The sequence below is a fragment of the Leptopilina heterotoma genome, unplaced genomic scaffold (genome assembly GCF_015476425.1).
Source record: "Leptopilina heterotoma isolate Lh14 unplaced genomic scaffold, ASM1547642v1 Lhet_187, whole genome shotgun sequence".
NCBI lineage: Eukaryota > Metazoa > Arthropoda > Insecta > Hymenoptera > Figitidae > Leptopilina > Leptopilina heterotoma.
Genome location: NW_025110906.1, coordinates 182644 through 197865, shown reverse-complemented (window position 1 = coordinate 197865; position 15222 = coordinate 182644). Strand labels below are relative to the sequence as shown.

Genomic DNA, 15222 nt, shown 5'->3' with positions numbered 1-15222 from the left:
TAATTAGAATTAATAACTAATTTAAATTAATTAATTGGAAAATAAAGAAACAATAATATTGTAAATTGTAACTTTAATCCATTGGAATATTGTTCAATTTAATTGAATGTCCATTGTTAAAATATTTCCATTAAATACTCGAGGAATTATCAACCGAATATCGAAGGAATATTACTGCGGGATATTTGAGGAAATATATATTCCAACGGAATTTGTAGTAATGTCCTCAATGAAACATTGTACGAATATATTTTACTGATAAATTAGTGATCGCTTTCTACAGTTCCAGCCAAAAATGATCACTAATATTTATTTTCCTCAAAAAAAGGTTGTTAAATATTAGGTACTATAATAGTAAAATTAACAAAAGTTTCAAAATTGCGCATCTACATCAGTTGAACCATCTTTTTGGAAAATAGATTTTTAATTTAATTTTTCAATTTATATTTTCAAAGTCGCACCTAAAAATAAAATACGTAAATACGTCTATAGGTGTACAATAAGAAAAAAGTAAGTAGCTTGCAAAATAAATTTATCTTTTCTTGAAGATGTAGAGAATGTTTGACCTAACGCCTTTTAAAATATACTGAGATGGCTATCTTGCATTTGAAATGTTTTCAAAGTTTCCTCCCGACTGTTAAAATAACATTCAGTTCTAGTTCGTTCTTACTTTGTGGACTTTTGCCATAAAGAATCTTCAAAAACTTTTCGAGCAAAATCTATTATTTCAAAAATAACCTTCTCATATAAATTGTATTTTCCAATTATATTTCGGAACTTGATATCGTTTAATAATTATATTCCTCTAAAAGTGAAAAAAGACCATTCTGTTTAAAAAAAAAATTTTTAAGTTATTTTCTACATAATATACTAAAAACCTTCCTTAATTTAATTCCATTAAAAACAATTCTCCAATAAGAGTATCGAGCGGGAATAGAGAAGAAATACAAGAATAAAGAAGAAATAAAAGAAAAAGAAATTAAAAAAAAGAGAAAGGATTAAAAATAAAGGAGTGAAAATTAAAAAAGGAATTAAAAAATAAAAGAAGAAGGATTAAAAATAAAGGAGTAAAAATTAAGAAAGGAATAAAAAATAGAGGAAGGATTAAAAATACAGGAGTAAAAACTAAAAAAAGAAATAAAAAAAAATAGAGGAAGAATTAAAGCAATATAAATTTTAAAAAAAGGTATAAAAAATAAAAGAGTAGAGAATAAAAATAAAAAAAGACATTAAAAAAGAAAAGGAAAAAAAAAGTAAATCGAGATTATTTGAAAAACTATGACTACGGATCTTGCATTGGGAATTGCTCTATTGTTCGTGGAAGGTTTTCTTCTTTGTGGTTTCTTGGCCATCTTCGATTACGCCCCCGAAGCGAACGCTGGCAATACGCAGAACAGTTTTACACCTTATTTAAATGGAAAGCCGAGTATGTTGCCAGTCACGTACATGTGTAAGTTTCCTTCTTACTATATACTTTGGCACTGCTCCGAGCAGATTTAAAAAGTCACAAAGCAATTGCACTCTTTTTAAGAGATCTGTACATTTTCAAATAGAAGAAAATTTTATTTTATAAACTCCACTATATCGGCGAGAGTTAGAATATTGTAATAACTTGCAAATGTTTTTCTTTAAACTCCATTTTCTTATTCTATTGATTTCCGAAAAAAAGAGAATGAGCAAAAAACATGCAGCATCCCTCAATAAATAATACTTTATGAGTGAGAAATTGAATGAAAAAATTAGAAAATTATTTTTCATACTGCAAAAAAGGTTTTTTATTTTATTTATCTAAATAAATAAATAATTGAATTCTTTTGGAAAATATTAAAATTTTTGAGAATAATTTTGAATTTTGGAAAGGAATTTTATTATTATTATAATAAAGATATGTAATTGTAATTTTGACGAGAAAATAATTGAATTTTGTGCAATCATTTGTAACTTGTCCAAAATTCAATTTTTTTAGTCTTTTCAATTAACATTCTTCTCTAAATCAATTATTTTTAATAATTTTCAATAATAATAATAATAATAATAATAATAATAATTTTTTGAAAATTTTCAAATCCATTTCTTAAGAATACAATTTTACGTGAAATTTCGATTATTCAGAAATTTTTCAATTAAATATATTGTAGAAAATAAAAAATTCAAATAATTTTAAAAAAAATTCAATTAAACTTTTTCAAAAAAAAAAAAATTAAATCTACAGCATTTTTAGTTAAAAGTATATGAAAAATTCAAATTCTCCAAAAATTTTAATTTGCAAACTTTTCAAAATTCAATTATTGATAAAAATTCACGCTATAATGCTTTTAATATTGTGAAGAATTTTATGAAAATTATTTAAATAATTTAATTCCTACTATGAATTTTGTTCTTTATGAAAATAATTGAATTCTTAAGAAGAATTTTGTTATTTATGAAAAGATAATTCAATTCTTTTCAAGAACTTCAATTGAAAGTTTTAAAAATAATTTAATGTCAGCTAAGAATTTTATGGAATTTTTGAAAATAATTGAATTTCTGCTAAAATTTTGTTATTTTTGAAAATAATTGAATTTCTGCGAAGAATTTTGTTATTTTTGAAAATAATTGAATTTCTGCGAAGAATTTTGTTATTTATAATGATAATTGAATTCTTGCCAAGAACTTTAATTGAAAGTTTTGAAAATAATTTAATTTCTGCGAAGAATTTTATGAAATTTTTGAAAATAATTGAATTCCTGATAAAAATTTTGTTATTTTTGAAAATAATTAAAATTCTGCGAAGAATTTTCTTATTTATATTTTATAATGATAATTGAATTCTTGCCAAGAATTGTATTACATTTTGCAATAATAATTGATTATCAACGAAGAAAATTATGAAAATTTTAGAAAATAATTAAATTTCTGCGAAAAAGTTTACGAAGTGATTCAAAGTGATTGAATCATGTTAAAAATATTGTTATTTTTGAAAATAATTCAATTTCTGGGAGGAATTTTGATATTTATAATGCTAATTGAATTCTTGACAAGAATTATATTACAATTTTTAAAAATAATTAAAATTGATTGGAAGAATTTTGTAAAAAAAATTTTTAAATAATTTAATTCCTAAGAAGAATTTTATTATTTATTTACTTTATTAAAAGTTTTGAAAATAATATAGAATTTTCGCGAAGAATTTTATGATAATTTTTGAAATTAATTGAATTCCCGCAAAATATTTTGTTATTTTTGAAAATAATATTTTTCAAAAGAATTCAATTATTTTTAAAAATTTAATAAAATTCTAGACAATCATAAATTAATTTTCATAAATAATAAAAATTTTACAGAAATTCAATTATTTCAAATTTCTTCCTTATTTCCAAAATTCAATTATTCTCAAAAATTTTAATATTTTCCAAAAGAATTCAATTATTTTCAATAATTTTAATAAAATTCTACGCAAACATTAAATTGTTTTTATAAATTATACAAATTTAACAGGAATTCAATTATTTACAAATTTTTTATAAATTTCTTCGCAGTAATACAATTGTTTACAAAAAATAATAAAATTCTTCATAGAAATTTCAAAAATTTGTTGAAATTCAATTATTCTTAATATCTATACTATTTCCATACAATTTCACAAAAGAATTTTATTACTTAAAAAAAAATTTAGTAAATTTTGTCGAAAGAATTAAATTATTTTCATAAATAATAAAATGCTTTTCAGTAATTCAATTATTTTCAAAAATTTATTAAACTCATCGCAGAATTTCAATTATATTTAGTACAATTTTAATCGAATTCCTCGAAAAAGGTATAAATATTTTTAAAAATTTGTTGATAAAATTCTTTAAGAGAATTCAATTTTAAGAAACATTCAATTATTTATTTAATTTAAAAAACTCTCGTCCAAATTTCAATTATCTTTATAAATATTAAAATTCTTCTGAAAAATTCAATCCTATATTAAAATATTTTAATAAAATTCTTGGCAAAATATCAATTATTTACAAATTTTTATAAACTTTTCCTCAATAAATCCATTATTTTCAAAAAAATAAAATTCTTTTCAGGAATTATTTTTAATACAATTTTAATTGAATTCCTCGAAAAATGTAATTATTCTTAATAATATTCTTTTATAAGTTATTGAATTTCAATAAGGCTTGAATTTGAAATTTATTGAAAATTTCAACTCCTATGTAAAAATAAAAATTATTAAATTTTATTTTAACCAAATAAAAAGTCTAGTTGGCTCCGAGTCAAATATATATTTTTTCAGGGTGTAGAGAGCATAAAATAAATAATTATTATAAAATTAAATAAGTACCTATAATTATTTGTCCCACAAATTGTTAAAACAGCTTTTTAAACATTTTCAGTGTACCAAGATGTTCATGTAATGATATGGATCGGTTTTGGATTCTTAATGACATTTTTGCGAAGATATGGACAAAGTGCCGTTGGACTAACTTTCTTAATAGGCGCAATTTTAGTACAAGTGGCAATGTTATGCGATGGGATTATAAGTATGGGCAAAAATGGCAAAGCACTTTTATCTCTTCAAGGGTGAGTGTATATGCAATTTTAAAACTTTCACTGTATTTAATTTACTTTATTAAAAAAAAAAAGAAAATTCCAATTTTTTAAAAACTTTTCATGAAAGGGAAAAGTACTCATAATATTTAAAATATAATACGAAGCAAAAATAACAATACAAAAGTTTATAAATATTGTAAAAAGTATTGCAAACTCACGTAAAGATCAGCATATTCTGCCTGTAGACGACTTTCATTTTAGGGCTGCATTCGCACTTTTTGTCGCATTCTTCAGACGAGTCACATGTGTTAACTGAAAAAAATGATAATTTTATATTATATGTTAACATTTATACTTTAAAAATTTTATGTCATTTTTCATTATTTCTTATAAACTCTTTAAACTTTGTAAATTTTATAAACTTTTTTCAATTACATTTTAATATAATTTTCAAAACTTTTTCCGATTTTTTTTTTTAACAAAAATTAAGATAAATTTCCTAAATTAATTAATGTTAGAAATTCAAAACTTCAAATAATTAAAAAAAAAATATTCCATTAAACTTTCCATTAAACTTTTTTTTTTTTTTTTTTCCATTAAACTTTTTCAAAAAAATTGTCAGTTAGAAGTATGAAAAATTCAGATTTTGAAACATTTTAATTTGAAACCTTTTAAAAATTCAATTATTTCTAAAAATCCACGCTCTAATGCTTTTAAAATTCAATTATAATCTAAAATTTTAACTGAAATTTTTAAATCAATGTTTATTAGAAAATTCTACTAGAATTCAATTATTTAAATACAAAAATAACAATTTATTGAGTAATTACATGTTTCTTAAAATTGAATTTTCATAAAGAATTTTATCAACAAATTTTAAAAAAATTAATTTTTTTTGAGGAATTTTAATAAAATTTTTAAGTATAATTGCATTTTTCGAGAAATTTGATGAAAATTGTATTAAAAATAATTGAAATTCAGCCATGAATTTTATTAAAATTTTTGAAAATAATTGAATTTCGGAGAAAAATGTTATATTATTTATAAATATAATTGAAATTTTGACGAGAATTTTCGTAAATTTTTGAACATAATTAGATTTAGGCGAAGAAAATAATTGAATTTTTAAGACGAATTTTATTAAAATTTATTTTTAAAAAAATTGAATTCTTTTGTGAAATGTTATTGAATTATTAGACATTGAAAATAATTGAATTTTGACAAATTTTTGAAATTAATTAAATTTCTACGAAGAATTTTATTAAAATTATTTTGGAAAAAATTGAATTGGTACGCAAAGAATTTCATTAAAATTTTTGAAAATAATTTAATTCTTTGAAGAATTTTAATTAAAAATATATTGAAACTAATACTTAAATTTTAATAAATAAATTGCAGCAAAGGTTTTTTAAAATTATTGAATTTCTTTACTAAATTTTAATAAAATTTTTAAGAATAATTACATTTTAAAGGCTTTCCATTAAAATTGTATATTGAAAATAATTGAAAGTCTGCGATGAGTTTTATTATTATATGGAAATAATTGAAATTCTGCAATGAGTTTTACATATTTATGAAAATAATTAAATTCCTAAAAAGAATTTTATTTAGAAAAATAAATGAGAACCTGTCGAAAAAAATTAGTATTTATATAAGAATAATTGAATTGTATTGCGAAGAAATTAATAAAAAATTTTTAAATAATTGAATTTCTATGAAATTTTTATTATTTTGTGAAAATAATAATGATCAAAAAATCATTAAATTGAGGAAAATTTTTGAAAATAATTGAAATTTTGACAAGAATTTTATTACAATTTTTTGAAAATAATTGAATTTCGGTGGAGAATTTTATTATTTATAAAAATAATTTAAATTTTGGCAAGAATTTAAAAAAAAAAATTGTTAACATTATTGATATGTCTGCTAAGAATTTTATTATAATTGAAAATAATTGATTTTTTGTCCTTTTTTAATCAAATTACTGACTTTACGGACCTTTTTTAAAAAAGATGAATTTTACGGACTTGACTCAAATTTACGAACCTTTACGGGATTTACGGATCTAGTTCGAGTCCTTTAGTAACTATACAATAATATAATGTTAAAAAAATAGCTTCTGAAACTTTAAAGAATTAAAAAAATATCCGACAATTATTATTTTAGTTTAACTATAAAAATTACAAGACAATTATTATTATTTCAAAAAATGAGAATGTAAAAAAATCATGTCAGGCATAAAGTATAAATTCAGTGTTCTAAGTAGAAAAATCGAAAATAGTCAGACGGTCAGACAAATTCTAGTTTTTAAATAAACAAAAAAGATGTTTTAAATAATTAGAGAAAAAATTTATTTACACAAAATGAGAAATACTTTTAAATAGAAAATTGTTGACCTAAAATAACAAGGAAAGAATTCAGTTCGCCAAATATTATTTCACGAAATTTACATTCTTTCTAATTAAAAATCATTAAAATTTAGTAGAAGTCATGTAGAAATTCTATAGAATATTTTATATAGAATACATATAGAATGATTCCATAGAATATATGATTCTAGTGAAATTCTATAGAACTTTTTTAGCTGGGAATATTATTAAATTAATAATCAATAAATTTTTTGTTATAATTTAAAAGATTTCTTAAGCAAAAAGAAAAAACACTTGACAACTACAAAAATACAACTAATTGTTGTCCATTCAAAATTGACACGTCTACAAGAAAATAGTTTTTTTAAAATTAACTCTTCCGCTATTGAACCAGAGATACATGTAATTTATAGGGATGAGGGGTTTATATTGTGTTTTCGCGCGATATTTTCCACACTTTATCTATTACAGTTTCGGGTGTGTAGAATCTCTGAAGGAAAAAGTATAGGTAGTAAGAGGTTCTAAAAGTAGGGTGGTGGATACCTATAGATATATATATAAAAGGGAAGGATGAAATTCAATCAGGCTTATCGTGTTTTAAAGGGCTTATCTTTAACACACCGCGCCACTATGAAAAAGACACACCATCAGTCTCTACTTTAGATGTGAAACTGGGCGCGCAGACTAGAAAGTTAGAAACTTGGAAAAAATATCTTAAACGAAAGGCTCTGCAATATAGTCATATCTTTATTGCGAATCTTTTTTTTTCAAAAAGCTCGATATATATTCAACTTATGTGTGCGTCTAACTTTCAATATCCTGTATTTGAAAAAGAGTAATATTTTTTTCCGCTCAAGATGAAAAAAAATAAAAATTTCTTTATATAAGAAATTAAATTAAATTAAATAAATAAATAAATATACACGATTTCAGGGTATTACAACTGACAAATCAAAAATGAAAAGAAAGTACAAATAGGAGAGAAGAAAAAACAATTTTGGAGAATAAAATCTTTTCTCCAACAAAAATATAACTATAATAATTTGAATGTTCTTTTATTCATTTACTTTTTCAGTCCCTCACACTCTGAAGTTGTCTTTTGTTTTTTGTTATCTTTATATAGATAACAAATTATATGTTATCTTTATATTATATTATTACTAGCAAATGTTACGCGCGGAACGTGATACTCAATTTATTACTGTTATGCAAATTACAAATTTTTTTACTTTCAATTATAAATTTTTTAAATAATTTCATAATCAAAATTTAAAAAATTCACTTATTAAGTACAAAATTAATTATTACTGTTCATATTTTCAAAAATTTTAATAAAATTTCAAGAAAGAATTCAATTATTTTCTAAAATTTTAATAAATCCTTCTAAACAATTCAATTATTTTTTTAAATAGTAAAATCTTTAGAAAAATTCAATTATTTTCAAAACAATCTTAATTGAATTCCTCGGAAGAATTCAATTTTTTAAAAGAATTTTAATAAATCCTTCGAAAAAATTCAATTATTTTTATAAATAGTAAAATTTTTCGCAAGAATTTCAATTATTTTTAAAAATAGTAAAATTCTTTGCAGAAATTCAATAAACTTCTTTTCAAAACAATTTTAATAGAATTCCTCGAAAGAATTTATATTTTCAAAAATTAACATAAAATTCAATTATTTTTATAAATAGTAAAATTTTTCGTAAGAATTCAATTAATTTTAAAAATAGAAAAATTCTTTGGAGGAATTCAATTATTTTTAAAACAATTTTAATTGAATTTCTCGGAAGAATTCAAATATTTTTAAATATTTCCATAAAATTCAATTATTTCCTAAAATTTTAATAAATTCTTCGAAACAATTCAACTATTTTTAAAAATAGTAAAATTTTTCGCAAGAATTTCAATTATTTTTAAAAATGGTAAAATTCTTTGCAGAAATTCAATAAACTTCTTTTCAAAACAATTTTAATAGAATTCCTCGAAAGAATTTATATTTTCAAAAATTAACATAAAATTCAATTATTTTTATAAATAGTAAAATTTTTCGTAAGAATTCAATTAATTTTAAAAATAGAAAAATTCTTTGGAGGAATTCAATTATTTTCAATACATTTTTCATAAAATTCTTCTTCATAAAATTTAATTGCTTTCAAAATTTTCAATTAAAATTATTTAAGAAACTCCAGTAGTTTAAAAAAAAAATCCAAAGAAATTCTTCAAAAGAATTTAATTAGAATTTTTAAAAATTTTAATAAAATTCTTTGCGAGAATTCAGTTATTTTCCTTAATAATAAAATTATTTGAAGGAATTCTATTATTATCAAATTTTTTAATAAAATTCTTTGCAACAATTCGATGATTTTCAATACATTAATTCTGTGGAAGAAAGGCATAACAGCATAACTGACATTTTTATCAAATTTGAGATAACATCAGATTTGTATATATTTAATATTGCTCTTCAAAGTTCAATAGCTGAAAAATCATTAAAATAGTTATTAATGTAGAAAATAATGGAAAACATAATCGCATAATTGCGTTTTTGACAAAAGGAGACCAGCATAATAATATAACTGCATTCAGCTTAAAAAACAATTGACATAATTAAAAATGAAAATAACCTTTATGAATAAAAACAATAATAATTTTGTAATAAAATGTTTTTAGTAAAATACATTTTTCGTACTTTAAATTAAATATATTTATTTTAATAAAACTGGAACAAATTTTTTATAGCATAAATTGTGCATTTAATTGTGTACTAATTTTTAAGGGTATTTCTATTCTAAAAAATTTTGGAAAGTATTTCAAAAAATAAATTGAAAAATTCTTCAAGTTGAACAGTAAAGTAAATTTTTTCTTCGTTTCAATAAATTAAAAACATTTTATAAAAAAATAAATTTTATAACTAAATAAACTCTTATAATTTTTTCTAACGAATTAATAGTTTAATTTGTCTTTGTATGAAAAATTTTTTTATTATGACAAATCAAACCAAAATAAATTGTGACATTAAAAGTGTCTGAAGTTGGACTCATATACAATCTGAACTTGCATAACCTCATAAGTGCAATAAAACTCATGATTCCGATGAAAAATTATCAAAATTTATATCAAATCGTGTGTTTTATTAAATGTTATAAAAGAATTTTGAAAATATATTAAATAATAATACTAAATGCAAAAGACCGAACAAATCTGTTGATTTTCTGAATTGACAGAAGTGAGAGAACATTAAAATTAATTTATCTCAAAATCATGACAAATGCAGTTATGCTGTTATGCCTTTCTTCCACAGAATTTTAAAATTGAAAATATTTGAAAAGAAAAATTATAAAAAAGTTAAGAAACAAAAAGCAAACAACAACTAACTTCAAACTGCGAACAGATTACCAGAACATGTACTTTATTATTATTAATTAATAATGTTTTATAATTATTTTTATTTTATAATTAATTTAAAATTGTACTAACAAATAGAAATCATCAGAATTTTTTTCAGTTCTTTTTATTGAATGAATAAAATTTTGTTAAATATTATGTTTTCTCAAATTGAAATTATGCAGATTTTTATTCTTCACTTCTGAACAAAATTAGAAAATTGTTAAACAACTGTGATTAAGAAATAGAAAATTTATTTATTTTGCATTATTTTTCTTTATGAATCACAATTTTTTTAACAAAATTATTATTTTGTTTTAGAAAAAGAAGAACAATATTTGCACAATTTCTATTTTTAATCTTATTTTTGAAACAGGATTTTCCACAGGAATTAATACATTCAAAAATTTCAAATTCAAACCTTTTTTAAATTAAACAAATTATAAAAAATAGTTATAAAACATGAGAAGATATCGATTGCTCCGAGTCGAAGACTCGGAGTGATCGATTTCTTCATGTTTTATAATTAATTAAAGATGACCAAGTAATAAAATCATTATTTTATATTATAAGAATATTGCTACTGCAACTTCATCAAAAAGACTTATTATTCGAAATAACGAAATTGGATGAATCAACCAAATAAATGCATTGTTGTAGTTATTCAAACGTTTATTTAATTCCACAAAATTTTTTATTTCAATGAACCAAACCATTTCCCTCTAAATTGCAAAGTAATTTTATAAAATTTAACATTTATTCTTTATATTTTTCATTTATTTCATTTATTTTATTTTTCATCAAAATTTCGCTTTGTCGTATTTTCTCCCTAAATTGTAAAACACTTTTATAAAATTTTATATGTGAATTTATTTTGCTCCATGCAATGTAGCATCGAAAATCTCAATAATCATATTCCTATGAAGTATACAAAATACAAATATAAATTATGCATTAATTTTTTTATTATTATTATTATTATATTCTGCGGTTTTGCAATTTACAAATTAATCGCCCGAGTCAAAAGAGACAAATAACATAAATTATATATTGAACGTGTAATCAGTCAAATATTTCAGTCAAGTGACAAATTTTATAAAATACACATTTCATTAAATGTAAAATAATGCACGTAAAAATAATTTTGTTTCATTCCACGCTTTTCAAGTTTGACAAACTGTGAATTGATTGCTAATAAGATAAATTATAATAGTGGAAATTTTATTATTTTCAAGAGCTTTGAACTGAACTATAATTGAATAAATATTGAAAAGTTTGTTTCTCTTATTATTGAAAAGCTAAATATTGAAATACGAATTGAAAATTCATTTAATGTCAATTAATAAATAATAAATTGCATTGAATAACAATTCTACAATAATTGGTCTTTAATTATTGTTACCTTTTTAATGAAATGGAATTTTAGCAGAGAGAAAAATCCTTCAAATAATAAAAATTTATGAGAAAGATAATATTTTTCAATATTAAATAATTACGAATATAGTTTAAAAGTTATATCACATTTGTGTTTTTATTTTTATTAGTATTATATTATTATTAAATTATTATTACACTGAAAAACAAATTTATTTAATTGAAATAATCAATTATCAAATAATTTTTGATTGAATCAAATAAATGGTATTTGAACCAATAATTTCCGTATTTGATTCAAATACAATTTAATTGATTAAAATAAAAATTATTTTATTCAGGTAAATTGGTAAATATTTATTTGATAATAGACAAGTAATCGATTATAAGCAAAAAAAGCAAAAAAAAATTTATTTAGTTCTTATTTATTTATTTACAACTTAAATTTAATTAAAAAAATACAAAAGTAAACATAAAAATTAAATATTAAAATAAAATAGAAATAAAATTTATTTAAGTAATTACTTCACTTTCAGTAGTAAAGTCAAAGTTTAGTGCGACGCGACATTCTCTTTTCCCTGCTGTAAAAAAAATTTTTATTTTACAAAATAATTATATTTACAAACAAATTTATCTCTTTATTCGTAATAATTTCTAATTATGTGATTGGAAATCTTTATTTTATCAATTAATTTTTAATTCGATAACACTTTGTCTCTTCCATAAAATTATTTCTTTCATTGGAAATTTTAATGAAATAATGAAATAATTTAATTAAATATATGTAATTATGATTGCAATCATTTATAAAAAATCTTTAAGTCAGCAATTTTTTGTATTTGTTAAATAATTTAAAAGAAATAAATTTTTTCTTTCAATGAAAATCAATCAGCTTTTTATATTTATATTTTATAATATTATTTATTAATACAATATTTTATTTAAAATAATTTCTACTGTTAGCAGTTTTAATGAAAGAATAAATGAATTAAATATGCCTTATCATTTCTGTATTCATGAATGAAAAATTGTCAAGTGATAATTTCTTTTATTTCTTAAATAATCTAAATAAAATATTACATTTTTTGCTATCAATTAAAACCAATATTCTTCTCATATAAATTATTACATATAATTGAGTATTTAAGTTATCTTTTTGCGAAATAGAAGAATTTTATTATTAATAAATAATAAATCGTAATATCATTGTAATTGAAAATTTAATTATTTATTGAATTTTATTAAATTTTTGTTTAATAAATGAATTCTTATCAGAATTTTATTACAATTTTTAAAAATAACCTGAATCCTTTCAAGAAATTATATTAAAATTTTATTAAAATTAAAACATAATTTAAGTTTTGCGAAAAATTGTACTATTTATAAAAATTAGTCAGAAAATTTTATTAAAATTTTAGAAAATAATTGAATTCTTTCGTAAAATTTTTAGAGATAACTAAATCTTTTCGAGAAATTTTATTAAAATTGAATTAAAAATAATTGAATCCCTGTGAAGAATTTTATACTATTTATAAAAATAGGTAATTGAGTTCTTCCGAAAAATTTTTTTTTTTATAAAAATAATTGAATTCTTGTGAAGAATTTTATTAGAATTTTTGAAAATAATAAACAACAATGATTAATTATTCACTTAATGAGTTCATTTTTTAAATTTTATGATACTGAAATTATTCGAAAATGAAATTTGATATTTGAAAATACATAAATTTTATAATTTTTATAATAATAAAAATGAAAACCGCGTTTCACGCACTAATTAATAATTCTTATTCTTATTATTAAAATATTTTTTATTCTTTTAATAAATTGGAATTTATTAGTTCTCAAATGAAATTGATTAATAATAATATTATTATTATTATTAATTAAAAAATGATTGGAAATCTTTATTCAGGGTTGCCACAAAAATTTAATTTTGTTTTTCCTCGACTTTTCCCTGCGACTTCCAGAAAAAATTTTAACTTTTTCCCTGACCCTGAAGATTATTCTAATTCACTTCAAAAATTATTAGTTTTTCAAAAAAATGTTGTATTACATTTATTTATGAATTTCTTTAATTGTAAAATTATTCAAAAACTAGATTTAAGATGACAGAGTGATAAAATCATTACTTTATAATTTTATATCGTAAGAATATTCGAGAATTCAATTATTTAAATACAAAAATAAACAATTTACTAAATAATTAAATTTTTATGAAAAATTTTATAAAAAATTTTCAAAAAGCATTGAATTCTTACGGTGAAATTTAAAAAAAAAATTTAAGAATAAATGCAATTTTCTATCATTTTATTTAAAATTGTACAAAAAATAATTGCAATTCTGCGATAAGTTTTGTTATTTATAAAAATAATTGAATTCTTGCAACGAACTTTATTAAAATCTTTTTTAAAGAATTGAATTCCTGTGAAGAATTTATTTTATTTGTGAAAACTGAAAATAATTGAATTCCGGAGAAAAATATTATTATTTATAAAAATAATTAATTTCTTGTGAAGAATTTTATTCAAATTTTTTTAAATAATTAAATTCTTCAGAACAATTTTATTATTTATGAAAAATTAATGTCTTATGAAGAATTTTACTCAAATTTTTTTAAATAATTGAATTCTTTCGGCGAATTTAAAAACAAATTTTAAGAATAAATGGAATTTTCTATAATTTTATTTAAAATTGTACAAAAAATAATTGAAATTCTAAGATAAGTTTTGTTATTTATGAAAATAATTGAATTCTTGCAACAAATTTTATTAAAATTTTCTTAAAATATTTGAATTCCTGTGAAGAATTTTATTTGTGAAAATAATTCAATTCCGAAGAAAAATATTATTTATGAAAATAATTAATGTCTTGTGAAAAATTTTATTCAAATTTTTTTAAATAATTGAATTTTCGAGAAAAATTTTATTATTTATGAAAATAATTGATTTCTTATAAAGAATTTTATTCAAATTTTTGTAAATAATTGAATTTCCATAAAAAATGTATTATTTGTGAAAATACCTAATTGAATTCTTAAAAAAAAAATTGTATTGAAAATAATTGAATTATATAGGAAAATTTTAATAAAATTGCAATTTTATTAACTAAATCTTGTAAAGAATTTTGTCAACATTTTTTTAAATAATAGAATTTTTAAAAGAAGTTTATTTAAATTTTTCGAAATAATTGAATATCTCAAAACTATTTTTTTGGAATTTTCTGAATATATTTGAATTTTTTCGAGACACTTTATTAAAAAATTAAAAATAATTGAATTGGTGAGAAGAAATTTATAAAAAATTGATAAGTAATTGAATTCCTGTGAAATTTTTATTAATATTTTGTTTAATTAATTGAATTCTTTTGGAAAATTTTATTAAAATAGTAGATATTATAAATAATTGAAATGAGGAAAATTTTTGAAAATAATTAAAAGTTTGCCAAGAAATTTTATTAAATTTTTTGAAAATAATTGAAATTTTAATGAGAAGTTTTTTAAATTTTTGAATTTTTGCGAAGAAGTTTATCACTTTTGAAAATAATCGAATTTCTGTAATCAGTTGTTCTTAAAA

General features: G+C 19.8%; 1 protein-coding gene and 1 long non-coding RNA gene across 5 annotated transcripts in view; one reads left to right on the top strand and one right to left on the bottom strand.

The window, feature by feature from the left end:
* Positions 1-15222, top strand: part of LOC122500485 (ammonium transporter Rh type B-B) — a 50915-nt gene that overhangs the window by 23018 nt on the left and 12675 nt on the right. For 3 of the 4 annotated variants that reach the window (XM_043609433.1, XM_043609432.1, XM_043609430.1), the window contains exon 4: positions 4365-4551. In XM_043609433.1, the coding sequence (XP_043465368.1) occupies positions 4365-4551 (187 nt within the window). Of the gene's footprint in view, positions 1-1233; positions 1451-4364; positions 4552-15222 lie in introns of those variants that run through there. The other variant, XM_043609434.1, reaches the window with a different exon arrangement.
* LOC122500490 overlaps positions 4740-15222 on the bottom strand; it is an 85567-nt gene continuing 75084 nt past the window's right edge. The window contains exon 3 of the long non-coding RNA XR_006301482.1: positions 4740-4833. This is a non-coding gene — a long non-coding RNA (uncharacterized LOC122500490). The remainder of the gene's footprint in view (positions 4834-15222) is intronic.